The 15,516-nt window shown below is 36.5% G+C and overlaps 2 protein-coding genes and 1 long non-coding RNA gene across 6 annotated transcripts; 2 read left to right on the top strand and 1 right to left on the bottom strand.

The window, feature by feature from the left end:
- The first annotated feature begins 72 nt into the window (after positions 1-72).
- On the top strand, positions 73-3,636 carry LOC124453545. Of its 3 annotated transcripts, XM_047004332.1 has the most exons (3): positions 273-348; positions 1,004-1,298; positions 2,745-3,636. In XM_047004332.1, exons 2-3 carry the CDS (start codon positions 1,278-1,280, stop codon positions 3,219-3,221), a joined length of 498 nt encoding a protein of 165 aa, XP_046860288.1. In that variant the 5' UTR covers positions 273-348; positions 1,004-1,277; the 3' UTR covers positions 3,222-3,636. The 3 variants fall into 3 exon arrangements, with proteins under 3 accessions (XP_046860286.1, XP_046860288.1, XP_046860287.1); XM_047004330.1 differs by lacking the exon at positions 1,004-1,298 and having other exon boundaries at positions 73-348; XM_047004331.1 differs by lacking the exon at positions 273-348 and having other exon boundaries at positions 899-1,298.
- On the bottom strand, positions 2,386-2,955 carry LOC124453548. Its single transcript, XR_006951129.1, has 2 exons — positions 2,871-2,955; positions 2,386-2,578 (listed from the first exon to the last, which is right to left on the bottom strand). It is a non-coding gene; the product is annotated as an uncharacterized LOC124453548 (long non-coding RNA).
- Positions 3,637-5,562: 1,926 nt separating the features above from the next.
- LOC124453544 lies at positions 5,563-8,887 on the top strand. 2 transcript variants are annotated; one of them, XM_047004329.1, is made up of 7 exons: positions 5,563-6,247; positions 6,388-6,727; positions 6,801-7,016; positions 7,462-7,583; positions 7,656-7,872; positions 7,943-8,013; positions 8,458-8,887. In XM_047004329.1, the coding sequence occupies exons 2-7, from the start codon at positions 6,718-6,720 to the stop codon at positions 8,650-8,652; spliced, it is 831 nt and encodes a 276-aa protein (XP_046860285.1). In that variant the 5' UTR covers positions 5,563-6,247; positions 6,388-6,717; the 3' UTR covers positions 8,653-8,887. The 2 variants fall into 2 exon arrangements, with proteins under 2 accessions (XP_046860285.1, XP_046860284.1); XM_047004328.1 differs by having other exon boundaries at positions 6,385-6,727.
- Positions 8,888-15,516: the final 6,629 nt, after the last annotated feature.

Here is a 15,516-nt window from a genome sequence, read left to right as displayed (position 1 = left end):
TGCTTGATTAAGAGCGACTGCACGAGTAATATTTCACACATATTACATATCACGCATTTCCCCTCCATCGTTTCTCGTTAGTTCTACCTGGTTTTATGATATACACCGATACACTGAAGGGAGGGAGAAACAAAATAAAGTACCATTCAGTGTTACGGACAAGAATTAAGAATTGCCAGAACCAAAGCTACCTAAAAAACATCACGAAAACCTATTCAAACAAGTAACATGAAAAGTTTCCTCCCAAAAGACAATCTTTTTGGCAAAAACACGGACCGAATTAATTTAAACAAAAAATTGACCAGTTGGGTTTCTTCAATTGGATATGGGAAGCAGATTGAAAACCAGGTACGCAGTGTGTACATGTTATCAAGAGAAACTGATACATTTTTAAATTCAAACAATAAAATGATAAAACAACCAGTCCGCACACAAAATCTTCAGAAACAGAAACTGCGTGCTTCACAATTTTTATGACTTGATGAGCAGTTTTGACTTGATTTCCCAAAACAGCAAAATATTTATCGCCGCAGTTATTTCGTAATTGTCAGAGCATGCTAAGGTCTCTGTTCTGTTTTTTTCTTTGCCGTTGAAGACTCTGATAAACACGAGACACAAAAAAGGCTAACAAGACCTTTCCAAAACAGTAATAATTAAATTATTCAAGTAATTTGAGCATGATGTTAAGGCGAAACTTCGAGAAATTCATTAAAGATCAACAACAATTTCAAACTTCAATAACGAGCACAAAAACTTAACAAAATTCAAGAGCTCTTTCAACAATAGCTTAATACTTTCTCTTCTGTAACCTTGGACTGCAATCGTCAGTCGAAAATACAAAAACGGGCCACAGTAGTTGATGGTTTTGAAAATACTGATTACGTTTCAACCGAGATGGGAAATAAGGGAAAAAAAACAAAATGGTTGTAATTGGAAACGTTTGAAAAGCTAAAACTCAAATTAAAAGCTAAAACTCATATTTGCTTGGTAATCACATCCACAGCCTTCACGTTGGGATATCGCCTGCCATTTGAGTGATGACAGCACTTTCATTGATTACACAACACGATCGGGCAAGAAGCTTGTCGGGAAAACAGCTTTCGGATAAAACTGGATTCTTAATGTCCCTGCTAATTTATTGACAGTTTTGATATGATCCAGGAAAAATGCAATAAAAAGAATAAATTTTCGAACATCAAGAAAGAAAGAATACAAAAAATCTGTGGTTAAATAATAGGTGACAGAAAAGCATCGATATTTAAATACAAGTCGGCAAGATGGACGTCAATGGAAATAAGGTGATGTTCGATACATTTGTCCCCTACGCAACAGTCATCTTTCTCGACTGTCACGCTTTTCATTAAAGTAAAATCGATGAAATCCATAAAGAGAATCCATGAATAAATGAACGTAAACATTTTAGTGATAACATAAGAATTTCATCAACTGCGCAATAAAGAAATTGAAAGAGAAGGTTCTTTATAAACATAGAAAGATGAATATTAGATTACCTTAACATTTCCATTTTAATGCAAAAGATACAAGCTAAGGCAATGGCTAGCCTACTTAAAGTCACGCGACTTGCTCAAGTGAACTACTAGCTAATAAACATCATTGCTAGTGGTAAGTCAGCCCGATCTTATACTCCTACAATTTCAATTGTCAACAAAACTATCGTTCATTCATTTTCCTGCGATCGAACACAAAAGCATCGGTATTTTAGGAGGAATAAAAAACGGCTGGCTTCGCTAATGATTGGCGCATGATTCTCGGATAATATTCCTTTCTAGCTGGTGCCAGTAGCTTGGTTATTCTGCAAGTTCAGTCACGTTATGCATATTTCAGAATACTATCATTATTCACTTCGTTGGAAATCTTTAGTTTTTACAGTGATCGATCATTAGAAAACTTGCATAACTTGACTAGTGACAACATAAACGGTCTGGTTACGACATCAGCTTGGTGCACAAACCCTTCAGACGCACAGTATTACAACGACAAAGCCGCTGTTCTTTTGATCATTTTGTTACGGAACATTTCGATTGGGGTTTTTTCCGAGGTAGTGTTTATGTAAAAAGTTGCGATAAAAATCCATTCAATGATTTTCAAACCAACACGGCGAGTCGCTCCATCGACTGAATTATCTTTGCAACATATCAATTTACAATAAACAAGCGAGCTTTCATGAAAAGGCGCTCACGGCTCGTGCTGAGCAAAATAAACAGTCGATGATTGCGCGTACGAAGAAAGTACAGAAATATTAATTTCGAATATCGTTTAAATTCCTACTGTACTAAATTATACTTGCGAAATTTCCACGTTTAATGTCCACGTGTCTTTAATGTTGCAAAACAGACCAATAAATTTTTCCATTCTTTATTTTTAGGTAAAATCATACACTTCTTTCCACGTTTAATGTCCACGTGTCTTTAATGTTGCAAAACAGACCAATAAATTTTTCCATTCCTCAGAAAGGAAAGGAAACGTTTCGTATGGTCTTGCAAGACTTCCACGTATGTTTCTGAGACAATTTTCTTTCTGTCATGACGATAGAACTGTGCTTCGACATTTTCATCATCTGAACAGAAAGCATTTTTGCACCTTCCAACCAGTTGCATGTTGCTGTTATTTTTCAAAATCCAAAACATTTTCGAAGACTTTTCTACTTTTGCTTTCAAAAAACAAAGCAGGGAGAAAAGATGACACAGGTGCCTCACAAGATCAATCTATACATCTGTTTATAGACGCAGCAACCAAACGAAAGCGCAAACTCGAAAAGTAATGGTGCAATAGAAGTCAAACTGTTGGTTCTACATCAGCTGGTGAAAAAGCCCAAAGTTTATAAAGTTTGTGATGCAATGGACACATACCCTCCACCGCAATCTGTGATGGTAGATCCAGACGTGCGCATAGAGAAGATACCTGCAAGTGGTGAGTTTGACAAAACGACGACACAAGAACTGGGTAGGAGCATTGACAGTTGGACAAGACAAGGTCACGTGGTGACCATTATGTTTCTTGCGAATTTCGATTTTGCAAAATTTGAGAAGAGTACAGGCATAAAACTTAACAAAATAGTTCTGTTCTGCTTCAAAACACCGCACGTTGATCAACCTTCGTGTACGCTTGTCGATGTTAACTTCGAAAAGGCGAAAATGAGAGAAATTCGAAGCGCGATGGGAGATCTGATTGCCGCAGTAAGATCTAAAGGAATGAACTGATCGATAACACACAGTAAATTACTTGATGGCCTATCGATGTATCGTAATCATGTGAAATTATTATAATCAGACACATTGATATTGCGTAATTAAAAAGCAACTCACTGCATGCACTTTAGAAACATTTATCCTCGACAAAATTAGCGTTGCTCGAGTCCAAATAAAGTGCAAATACCCACGTGTTCAAACATTCGTTGTGCTGATGTAACGCATCGAGTTTCGAGTGAAAATTGATTTACAAGAAATGTCATTTTCTAAACAACCATGTAATTAGTTAGTACAATTTCTTAGATAGACTCAGTACAATTTCTTAATTCAAAAGTTTGTTAAACACAAGTCTCTTCCTTGTTTACCATTTAAGATGTGGTTCGTAACCGAAGATTTTTGATCGTTGAATAAATTTGTCAGATTCAAAGTTTACTGTTTGAAAAGCTTTATTCGAAACTTTTTTCTTTGGAAGGGAGGTGGTGTGGACTGTGGAGGTGGTGTGGACTGAAGTGGTGGACTGTGGAAGTGGTGTGGACTGTGGAAGGAGTGGATCAGGAGGAAGGATGGAATGGAGGAAGGAGTGGAATGGATCAGGACTGGAGGTGGATCAGGTGGAGGTGGTCAGGAAGGACCGAGTGGATCAGGAGGTGGATCGGATCAGGTGGACCAGGTGGATCAGGTGGAGGGTGGAATGGAGTGGACTGTGGAGGTGGTGTGGACTGTGGAGGTGGTGTGGACTGTGGAGGTGGTGTGGACTGTGGAGGTGTGTGGACTGTGGAGGTGGTGTGGACTGTGGAGGTGGACTGTGGAGGTGGTGGACTGTGGAGGTGGTGGACTGTGGAGGTGGTGGACTGTGGAGTGGTGGACTGTGGATGGTGGACTGTGGAGGTTGGATGGTGGTGGACTGTGGAGTGGTGGACTGTGTGGATGTGGTGATAGAGCTATTCTGGAAGATGGACCCATGTTACATAGAATGGTGGATCGGACCAATGAATGGAAGGGGAATAGTGATAATATGAATTAATACACATAGAGGACATAATCGTTTGCATTTTGCGAAAGGCTTGAGTCTGTTTGATCAGCAATTTCGTTACTTTTTTCGATTAGAATACAAAATGGTGACGAGAAGTGGACCAGTTGGTTGAACTCAAAGAAAAAATAAAGTGAGTCACCACTATATCGTCAAGCAAACTTCTGTAGCTACGTATTGAATATATGACCATTACGACATAAGTTACAATTTCATGTATTCATAATGAACGGAACTACGCATTTATCAAAGCAATACATTCCCTAAGACATGACGATCAATGGGGAAAAGTGCTAATTTATCACTATTTGCTTTAAATGTTAAAGTTGTTGTCCATAGGTTCAAGCAGTTGACACAAATTTCAGTAAAATTGATTCCGGTAGAATGAAGAGCTAATTTTTTGATCCGAACTAGGCAATAAGATAGTCTTTTCTGAACTTTTTTTTCTTCATTTTTGCAGTCCAAAAGCAACATCACCAAGCATACACTTAGGTTTGTCAACATGTCTTGTACTCAAGCAGAATTTGACAATTTCATCTTTATCTTTCGGATCTGTACCAACATGTGAGTTGCACTCGCTGATCTCGGTTTAAATTGTTTAATGCTCCTGGTAGATTTCATCGATTTAACTTCTCTAAATTGAGCTGTATTTTTTAACGTTCGAAAGTTGTATACGAAACATCGAGTATAGTAATCCTACCTTGTTTGCCACCCTTACGCTGATGTTAAAGAAACTGCAAGTCGCTGTTTTTCAAATGTTCTTTTCCGTTGCACGCGGCTCAAGGAAGAATCTTCATATTTCTTCTCCAATAAAACCAAAGTTTTAACCATTAACCCCTTACAAGACATCACGTGACATGCATGCCATCAATTTGTTTTGTGCAAACGAAATGCACCATATCCTGGAGCAACAACAAGGTCGACAGTGTTTCTCTAAATTCTGTGTGACGTAACATAATCACGCAAAAACCTTTAAGTCATTATGTTGTTGGGATGCTTAAAAAATTCTCTTCGACCAACAGCATCTCAGCAGTTCTTTCTGCACAATTAGTAGTGCAACGTAAGCTCCTGATCTTAAGTACCCGGAAAATACCGGGGAATTAGACATGATACCGGGGAATTAGACATACCGGGGAATTAGACATGAAAATTTTTCTGATGTTAGAGTAACAACCTGTTATACGATGACATGCAAGGCACTTAAACCACAACAATCGAACCATGTAATCTGCAGCATCCTTTATTCATGGTTGATTCAATAATTAGAAAAACTTGTTCACTTTCATTGATTGTTCAATGCCAACTTTTGCAGACATTCCTTTCAAAAATAATCGCGAAAGTTTGCTTGATTGTAGGAGCGAATCGCATTAATTATTTGTGATTGACTTAAAATCTTTTAATTAACAATCATCAGTAGAAAACTTGAGTGAGAAAAGACAGGAACACTGACGACTCATGTTTTTTTTACTTCACTTTAAAAGCAGCAGTTGCCATTAATTTTTGATGAAGAAAATTCAGTATTTTAATATAGAACTCACAAAATTAGAGGTAAAGATGAGCGCAACGTAGATGTTGTCTTGTCATTTTTCCAAATTTTCAACATTTTCCACCATCTTGAATATTTTAAATAAAGTTGTCGGCATAGGTGGTCAGCGAGCCTAACTTAGTGTAACATTTATATTTGATTCTAATTAGGTAACTGAAAGCTTCTTTCTTCGCTTTTGACAATTAACTTTCTTCTACATTTTTTTGAATTTTGGAACTTGAATTTAACACTGTAAAGATAAGAACGAATTTCGAACCAATGTCGCTATTTGATGCAACTGTGAAGCAAGTCGTTAAAGACATTTCTGATCATACTTTACTTCCTGTTCGCGGTCGTGCCTCGTCAGATTACTGTAAGATTCTATCGCTTGTCGAGCGCAAGACTCGAAAATGGCACTTACCTTGGAAATCCGCATACAAATACGTTCCCACGAAACTGACGCTCAATGATATTTTGCTTGAGGTGTGTTCATTAATTTTTTCACTGTGGGTTTGAGGGGGATATTAGGGAGGTTAAGGAAGCAAGAACTCTAAAATGATAGGCACAGCCACACCCATTTCACCAAGGTTTGGTAGAAAGTTATTTTCTTTTTCACACAGCAGGTTGTAGATGTAGAAGATCTTAAAAAGTCATCAGTACTACTGCAAAATTACCACAGCTCACCTAGATACCATAAGTCTGGGAAAATGGAAAGATCGCCAATGAGTTTGATGTTGATTTGAGCATAGTTGAAACCATGGACATCTCTGAAGCTAGGTAATGTTACCAAGCAGGAGGTTGTCTGGCAAAAACTGTATGATGCCACAAATGGTAAACAGGTTAGGCCGGACCATCCACTAGTGAAATCTATAAGAAAACGTCCAACGAAGAGCTTGTTCTTGATTGGTTTGATTGTGACATCTGGAGTTGTTGCTCAAGATGATGTCAATACCATGGTCAGTGGTATGTGTACAAGTGAATTGACAATGTTCAACATGGAAACGCCAACCAAAAATACACATTTTGAAATTTTCAGGTGAACTAGATGTTGGCACCGCACAACTCTCCCTAAATTTAAACAGCTCTGTTTCATCTGATTCAAAGCAACACAAGCAGTATACAATACCACGTGGTACGACCCTCGCCTATATATGTTACAAAATCAAACTTGATAAAAATCTGCTGCGTTTACAACTTGCGGAAGACATCACTGATGCTCCTCCACCACAGCATGAAAGCAGAATATTCAGCGGTAAGAATAAATTGACTTTGCAATGTGTGAACAAACTGTAGCAACTTGCCTATTAGCCTTAGTCATTGCTATTGCACATCAATGGATACAAGCTATAGAGCAACATGCTACAAGCCAATCACAAAATGTGATAGCACTACATCATTCCGAGAAAAAACTCAAGTCATCCCACTATTATGTGCATGTCCTGACCCACAACACTCTTCAGTATAGGGAATATACAATATAGAACATAGAACACGAGTTTAGGAATACTGTTGAATAGTTATACCTAAATATACTACATGCCACTTGTATGTAGAAAGCATTCGGTTTATGGCTCAAATTATGATGCTGAAGGAGATGCTCATATGAATCGAATAGTTTTGCGGCCTGACACTACAAACTGTTTTGTTTTGCCAATTTTCAGAATGTCTTCTCAATATTCAAAATCATTCTCTTGTAGAGAAAGCAGTCCAAAGTGCCTTGCATCATCTACTTTCTAGTGATGTTAGCAATGATGTTATATTGATGTTGAGAAAAATCCTAAAAAATGATCCTTCGTGTGCATCTAAACTAAATGATGTGGTATGAAATGTTACAAATTATATAATTTGTCGATGATCTAGAGCACAATTGTTTACAAATATTCGTTCACAGATTGAAGATTTCTTTGATCATTTGGAAGGAGAAGATGTGTCGTGTAAGGTCACAGTTCAACATCTGGAGAAATTATTTTCTGACCAAGTGTATAAGGATTGCTGTGCTTTGTTAGAAAAAGTGGGATTCGGCATTTACAAAGAGAGAAATGAAGTCATTTTTTCAGGAAAAGAGGAGCTTTTGAAAAGCTTATGTGCCCTGTTGGAGTGCCTTTCTAGTATGTATCCTTTCTTGTGCATAGTGTGTGAACATAAACATTAAACTTGTATTTTGTTCTTACCTTACAGAAATGAGTAAATATCAGATTCTTGCCCTGGTGGATTGTGACATCACTCACAGACAAGCCATCATAACAATTGTGAGTACATGCCAATGTTGGTTTTTGTTGTTATTGTGTAGATATGGGGTGTGTCAAGAAACTGCAGCTCTTTGAAGTCACCCGAAATCTTGAAGTCACTCAGTATTCATCCCCAAAGAATGATAACCACAATAAAATTGTGAAGCATGCATAATTACAAATTCCATTATGTTTATGCCTCTAATGGAATCAATTACTGCTTAATCATGCAAATTATAAATGTTTTGTGATTTGAAAGGATAGCATTTTGTTTATACACCCAGTATATAGCCCTGCGAATTCGCATTTTATACTACATAGAGCACTGACATACTTCAATGTTTGAGTTGTATGCTATGGAAACCTTTAAGGTGTTAAAACCTTTCCCAATAAATTTAGGCATAGAGTATGCTATGAAAACTCTTCATGTATTATTTTTTTCTATATTAAAACAACTTAATTTAGATGAAAATTGCGATGAAGCTGACAGATGGATTGGACGAAAAGCATGTGGAACCAGACCCTGTCGCCACAAAATTTCTCACAGCAATTGGTGTGAAAACGGAAATTTCAAATGGTTTTTCTGTTCAATACTTACCGAAAAACCAGTCTGTCATGAACCTCAGAAATATTACAGTGGCAGTATATGGAATGTGCTAAGTATGATTTATTACTTGAGAAAGTCTTTTTGCTCTTGGCCTGTAAATGTCAGTTTGTGTACTGTGATATATAAATCTTATAAAATGCACTAGTTTATTTTTGTAGTTGTACATATAGCATATATAGAATACAAAATAAAGCGCACCTTGTTGTACCATTATTCACAATAAGTAATACAACTCTAAGAGTTTGACATATTCGCAATTGAAATACACTTTAAGCTTTTACCATTTTATTTTGTTTTGATTTTTCCATATCCAGAACGTTTTTGAACGACTGTTTTGTTATTTCGGAATGCCACAAATTGTTTTGTTATTCGATCAATTTTTTTGACACTTTTTTGAAGTTGAAAGAACGCGATGTGAGTGTACTTAAGTTTTGCCGGGTAAAAGTTGTTTTTCGCAAAACAGACGAAAACATTAACGAAATAGGTAGCTGAAACCACACGGACGAAGTAAAAATATTGAAATACCTCGAGACAAAATTGTGTTTCTTCAATTTGCAGTGCCTTTTAGTCGAGTAATCTCTAAAAACATCGCTGTCAAAAAAAGAAAGACGGACATGCCATGTGTGTAGAACTTCGGTCGACCACCATTGTCAAACGGCTGTTGCTTAAAATTGACGTGTTTACGTTTATAAGTCGGAAGTATCCGAGCGGAAACCGATCGGAGTTCGGTTATGTACGGATTTTACATACGCAATGCTGCGCTGAAACCATTGAGCTCTATAAGACCCCTATAAGGTCCAGGCCCCTTTGCCCCTCCAGGTCGTATAGAGCTCAATGGCTGAAACACATTCATCAAACTTGACGTACGAAATTCATAAAAACAATCAACACGAGAATAAATTAAGAAATGTTTTGTTGATTTTAAGTCGTTGTCGACGATTGTAAAAGAGTTCCAGTTTTATCCTCGTTATTGGTTCAACCGTTCATGTGTGTACGTTATACGTACCTATGTTTAATAAATGACATACCTCTCCTTGCGGGTGAAGAGAGGCCGCCTTTTTCCAATATTTATCGAATGTATCTGCCGACATTCGCATACCGACACTGTCTATGACCCGATGTACCTGCATAAAAGGAGAAAGAATGTATCAACCATTGGTGGCATTAACATCGTATTTAAACAGCGGCCGGAAATGCCCTGGGGCCCGAGTACTAGATTGAGAATGTATTCTATGGATTAGATGATGTGAATGTTTAACGAGAAGGTAAACCAACATGACAAACCATTGTAGGTTTTTTTAGAATATAAACTTTTTCTTGAATCAAGCTAGACCTGTATAACATTCGATTTCTTATTTGTATGATTTAGTCGATTTAAAATTATTGCATTACAGCAATAGACCATGGCAATATGTACCTCGTTAGGTGTTCTAGCCATGAAGAAATCTTTCTCGTGAACTCCCAGGGTGGTGTACAGCGAAGGATTAACCAGACCATATGCATCAGATTCATCACCGTAGTTCTAGAAAAACAAATAATAAGTTGTGTATAGTTTTATATGATGATGAACTTTTAGACATAAAGACTTCTCTCATGATATCACTCTTTCGTGCTCTCAAATTTCCATCTGAAACTGCTCCTTAGCATACACACAGTGCTAAACATACACTTAGGTTTGTCAAAATGCCGTGTACTCAAGCAGAATTTGACAATTTCATCTTTATCTTTCGGATCTGTACCAACATGTGAGTTGCACTCGCTGATCTCTGTTTAAATTGTTTAATGCTCCTGGTAGATTTCATCGATTTAGCTTCTCCAAATTGAGCTGTATTTTCTAACGTTCGAAAGTTGTATACGAAACATCGAGTATAGTAATCCGACCTTGTTTGCCATCCTTACGCTGATGTTAAAGAAACTGCAAGTCGCTGTTTTTCAATAGTTCTTTTCCGTTGCACGCGGCTCAAGGAAGAATCTTCATATTTCTTCTCCAATAAAACCAAAGTTTTAACCATTAACCCCTTACAAGACATCACGTGACATGCATGCCATCAATTTGTTTTGTGCAAACGAAATGCACCATATCCTGGAGCAACAACAAGGTCGACAGTGTTTCTCTAAATTCTGTGTGACGTAACATAATCACGCAAAAACCTTTAAGTCATTATGTTGTTGGGATGCTTAAAAAATTCTCTTCGACCAACAGCATCTCAGCAGTTCTTTCTGCACAATTAGTAGTGCAACGTAAGCTCCTGATCTTAAGTACCCGGAAAATACCGGGGAATTAGACATGATACCGGGGAATTAGACATACCGGGGAATTAGACATACCGGGGAATTAGACATGAAAATTTTTCTGATGTTAGAGTAACAACCTGTTATACGATGACATGCAAGGCACTTAAACCACAACAATCGAACCATGTAATCTGCAGCATCCTTTATTCATGGTTGATTCAATAATTAGAAAAACTTGTTCACTTTCATTGATTGTTCAATGCCAACTTTTGCAGACATTCCTTTCAAAAATAATCGCGAAAGTTTGCTTGATTGTAGGAGCGAATCGCATTAATTATTTGTGATTGACTTAAAATCTTTTAATTAACAATCATCAGTAGAAAACTTGAGTGAGAAAAGACAGGAACACTGACGACTCATGTTTTTTTTACTTCACTTTAAAAGCAGCAGTTGCCATTAATTTTTGATGAAGAAAATTCAGTATTTTAATATAGAACTCACAAAATTAGAGGTAAAGATGAGCGCAACGTAGATGTTGTCTTGTCATTTTTCCAAATTTTCAACATTTTCCACCATCTTGAATATTTTAAATAAAGTTGTCGGCATAGGTGGTCAGCGAGCCTAACTTAGTGTAACATTTATATTTGATTCTAATTAAGTAACTGAAACCAGAGCCCTCTATTACTTATAGAGGGCTCTGACTGAAACCCATTGCTGAAACCAGAGCCTTCTATTCGTAACAGTTGGGACAAACGATCTGGGGCGAGCGCGGAGCCGCCATTTTGGTTCCTACTTGCAAAGTGAAACTATAATAACACTGGTCAACAAAAAGAAACTTTTTAAAAGGTGTCTGATATTTTTTGACTGATTTACTATATTTTTGCTATGCTAAATCTAGAAATAACATTCATTTTGCTCTCGGAGGTCAAATTTTTTTGCAAATTTGAATTTAAAATTATGCGACTTTAGTTATATTTTTTTAAAACAATGTTTTCAAGATTTACATGTTTTCAAGATTTACATGTTTTCAAGATGTTTCAAAACAAAATGTCAGTTTTTATGATAAAATTGCAGTATTCCAAGAAAGAATCATGTACACTTCATGTACAGTACATGTAACCAGAAATGAAAACTTAATGTTTGCATTATTACGGTCTAAATTTTCGTTTTTTTTGATTGTCGTGAATGTTTTGGTGCTTGCACATCTCTTTTTAAATTCCAACAGTAGTCCGCCATAATCACCATGTCCCACCTTTCTCTTAATTCATGGTGAAAGCGCTCTCATTGCTCATCGCTTAAAGAGCCAAGATTTTCGGGATCAATACCAGCTTTTAATTTTTCAGTTGACAAATTGGGGAAGGTTTTACAACGAAACTGAGAACACCGTCCATCTTTATCCAAAGTTTTAGTGAATTGCCTTATCAAACCGAACTTTATGTGCAGTGGAGGAAATAATATACGTCCCATGTCAACTAGAGGCTTGTTTATCACATTTTTTGCTCTACAACTTGCAAGCTCTTTACGTACTGGCCATTCTTTTTTCACGTAATGATGAGTACGATCCCTACTATCCCAGAGGCATAAAAAGCATGGGTATTTGGTAAATCCAGACTGTTGACCAAGCAAGAAGTTGACCATTTTTAAGTCAACGCAAATCAGCCATTTATGTTGGTCATAAGAATTTTTTTCTACGACGTACTTAATTGCTTCATGCTGTTCTTTTAATGTTGTCGAATGTGCCATTGGCACAGATGCAAATTGATTTCCATTGTGTAACAACACACATTTCAAGGACCTTTTGCTGCTGTCGATAAAAAGTCGCCAGTCCTCTGATTTGTATTCAGGTACGCCGAGATGTTTCAGTAGCTCTACTATGTCATTGCGATTGACTAATTCTTTCTCTTGAGCAAAATATCTTAAAAATTCCTGGTGCCTGGTACGGAAGAAACTTACCTTAACTTTACCATTTAGCATGTTCTTGTCCTTTAAACGAGATGCAAGAAGTTCGGCAGAGTCTTTTGGCAATTTTAAATCGCGAACAAGATCGTTTAGTTCGTTTTTGGAAAACAATTTTGGCTGCTCATCATTGTCATCGGGAAAGGATGCATCATCGGTAGTGGCAATGCTTTGAGTTTCATCCTGACTACTACTGCTTTCTTCAATACTTGTATCTTCAAATACAAGTACGGGAATTTCTTCACTATAAGGAGTAGGGCGCATAGCTGACGGTAGATTGGGATACTCCAGTGTTGTGCGATTTTTTCTGTTAATTCCCATGACATTGATAGCACAAAAGTAGCAATCGGTTGCATGACTTAAGGCTCTCGCCAAATCATGGGGATGCCAGTTCGTGGACTTTGCGTGCCTTTGCTCCATTGACGGAGATGCTCTGTGCATCTTTTGCAAACCATGTGAGGTGCCCAACTTTTGTCTTGATCGCCGAGCTTCATGCCAAAATATGCATAGTAAACGCGCTTGATAATGGTGGTGACAGTATTGCGATTTGGTGCAAGTGTGTATTCACCACAAACATAGCAAAAAACATCTGGCTTATTTTTATTATTTCTACTTTTTATTATTTTTTCTTACATTAATATGTTGGTGTGTTTTAACAAGTTTTACCATTGAATTCCAGTATGGGCTAAATAAAGCCTTATTTTATCTTTAAATATCCCATAATAATCGCAAAACCTAAACTCCCTAATTGAAATTCAATCAAAAATTGCTTATTCAAATGCTTTCTACTTTTTATTACTAGTGCTAAAAAATTTAAATTTGTTCAGATAATAGAACTTTAAAAGGTAAATGGTTAGTACTTCTGTTGTACCTTTTTCGGGTATTTAAAAGTTAAAAAAATAGAAAATTAACGATAGCTTAAAATCTCGACCTGACCCAGCAAAAATAGTGTTATTTTTGGACTCAGCACTTCAAAATTGTCCAAAATCAGTTTACAAAATTGAGACACCAAATTTGCTGTTGACCAGTGTAATACTATTGGAAACTGGCTTTATATGCAAAAGAAGGCAATTTAAGCTTATTCCATTGTAGTATCAAATATATTAGGAATAATAGCAAGCTCTTTGCGTTTTTTAACGATTTGCGACAGACCTGATTTAATTTCATTGGTTTGAGCTTCGCTTGCGGTTTACTAGTTCGTGCTTCAAATTGACGTGACCCATTGTAAGAAGTATTTTTCGCACATGAACGTGTTTTCTCGGCTTATGTTCCGACTCTGTAACAAGTTTTCAAGATCTTTAAGCTTGGTGGAGAGCGGCAATGCTATATTGGCATCAGTGTTATCAAATATTTGGACAAGACTTTGTTCGAAACTTCGAATCATAGTAAACATGCAGTTTTGATCCTGAGAGATTTGTGTTCAAGATTTGTTATAATTTAATGCTAGTGAGTTGTTTATGCCCTCCAATTTGATGCAAGCATGACATTTTTTATTCTAAAAGATCACAAAATTTTCTTGCTCAGCAGAAAATGACAGACTTTTTTACTTTTTAGTTATTGAAATATGCAATGATTTGCCCAAGATGCATTTGGCCTTAAACGTTTTATTCCTTTATATGAAGTTATTTCGCCTTTAACACTTTATAAAGTATTAAAGTTTATTTCTAATGAAGTTTGTTAAGGATTCTGCTGAAAATTTTGGTGAAGCATTTTAAAATGAATATATTATTTCTATAACATGAAACATTTCTGTTGTTGAAGAACAGTCTGTTCGCTATAAGTGCTACTGTTTGTAGTCTTTTATACAGCATATGAGTCTGATCCAATCTTTAATTTAGCAAAGAGTTAAATTTATTGGTTGAGGAATGACACAACATCTTTGTGTGTTTATTGATCATACAAGGGTGTGTTGGAGGGGGCTCAGTCCCGTTTTGTTCAAATTCTATGCCTTTTATTGCCAGTGAAATATATATATCAAAAAGCTAGCAGCACCTAAATATACATCAGAAAGCCAGCAACAGTTGTAATATACGTTAAAGAGCCCAAATAGCTCTTTGGAGATACGCCTCTGTGATCTTATAAACCAAAACCTACAATTAAAATATCATCGACAAGTCTAGAAGAGAAGTAATGTTCTACTATGAGCTACAGAAGTAGGGTACATTTGTACAATTCATTAGTTTACCAAAAATATATTGTACTCAGCTGTTTCAGTGAATATCCTAAGTATAATTACTTCATTTTTAAATGATGAACTAAAAATACAAAATACAACATGGAAAATCATAAGAGTTTCTGTGATTTGGTGTAGTTGTTTGTTATAGTGTGGAAGTGGCCGAGAATTGAGAGGTTTGTAGATTGACCAATTTCAGAACATAATGAGAAATCATCTTCGATCAAAAAACAAGCTTTGGAGTAAGAAACTATTGAAACTGCATTAGCACGAACTTTGCAATGTTATTTGGCCCAAAAATGGTTCTCTACTTGAGTCAGTTAATTGAACCTTATATCAAAAGCAGTTCAGCACAACAATCACCATACGTAATCAAATTTCGTAAGTTCGACGTAAAGGCATTTCTTTCATTTTTTTCGTAATCCTCGGTTCTGGCGATATATAATGACAATTAGTAGCCGTCAACAATCAGTTATTACACACTTATCCATAAAGAAGCGCAATATTTTCTCAAAATACTGTAATACTAGCAGTAATTGCTATATAAACACTA

Source organism: Xenia sp. Carnegie-2017, unplaced genomic scaffold (assembly GCF_021976095.1).
Source record: "Xenia sp. Carnegie-2017 unplaced genomic scaffold, XeniaSp_v1 HiC_scaffold_25, whole genome shotgun sequence".
NCBI classification, from domain to species: domain Eukaryota; kingdom Metazoa; phylum Cnidaria; class Anthozoa; order Malacalcyonacea; family Xeniidae; genus Xenia; species Xenia sp. Carnegie-2017.
Note: the sequence above shows the minus strand (reverse complement) of the source record. Positions and strands in the feature narration are given on the sequence as shown.

What these genes read in the sequence shown, in the direction of transcription:
- LOC124453545 (XM_047004330.1), top strand. Translation starts at nt 229, where the DNA reads ATGAAAAGTTTCCTCCCAAAAGACAATCTTTTTGGCAAAAACACGGAC. An exon ending in GGAAGCAGATTGAAAACCAG is followed by an intron (nt 349 to 2,744) that starts GTACGCAGTGTG and finishes ATCTGTTTATAG; the next exon opens with ACGCAGCAACCAAACGAAAG.
- LOC124453544 (XM_047004329.1), top strand. An exon ending in TGAAAGCAGAATATTCAGCG is followed by an intron (nt 7,017 to 7,461) that starts GTAAGAATAAAT and finishes ATTCTCTTGTAG; the next exon opens with AGAAAGCAGTCCAAAGTGCC. An exon ending in CCTGTTGGAGTGCCTTTCTA is followed by an intron (nt 7,873 to 7,942) that starts GTATGTATCCTT and finishes CTTACCTTACAG; the next exon opens with AAATGAGTAAATATCAGATT.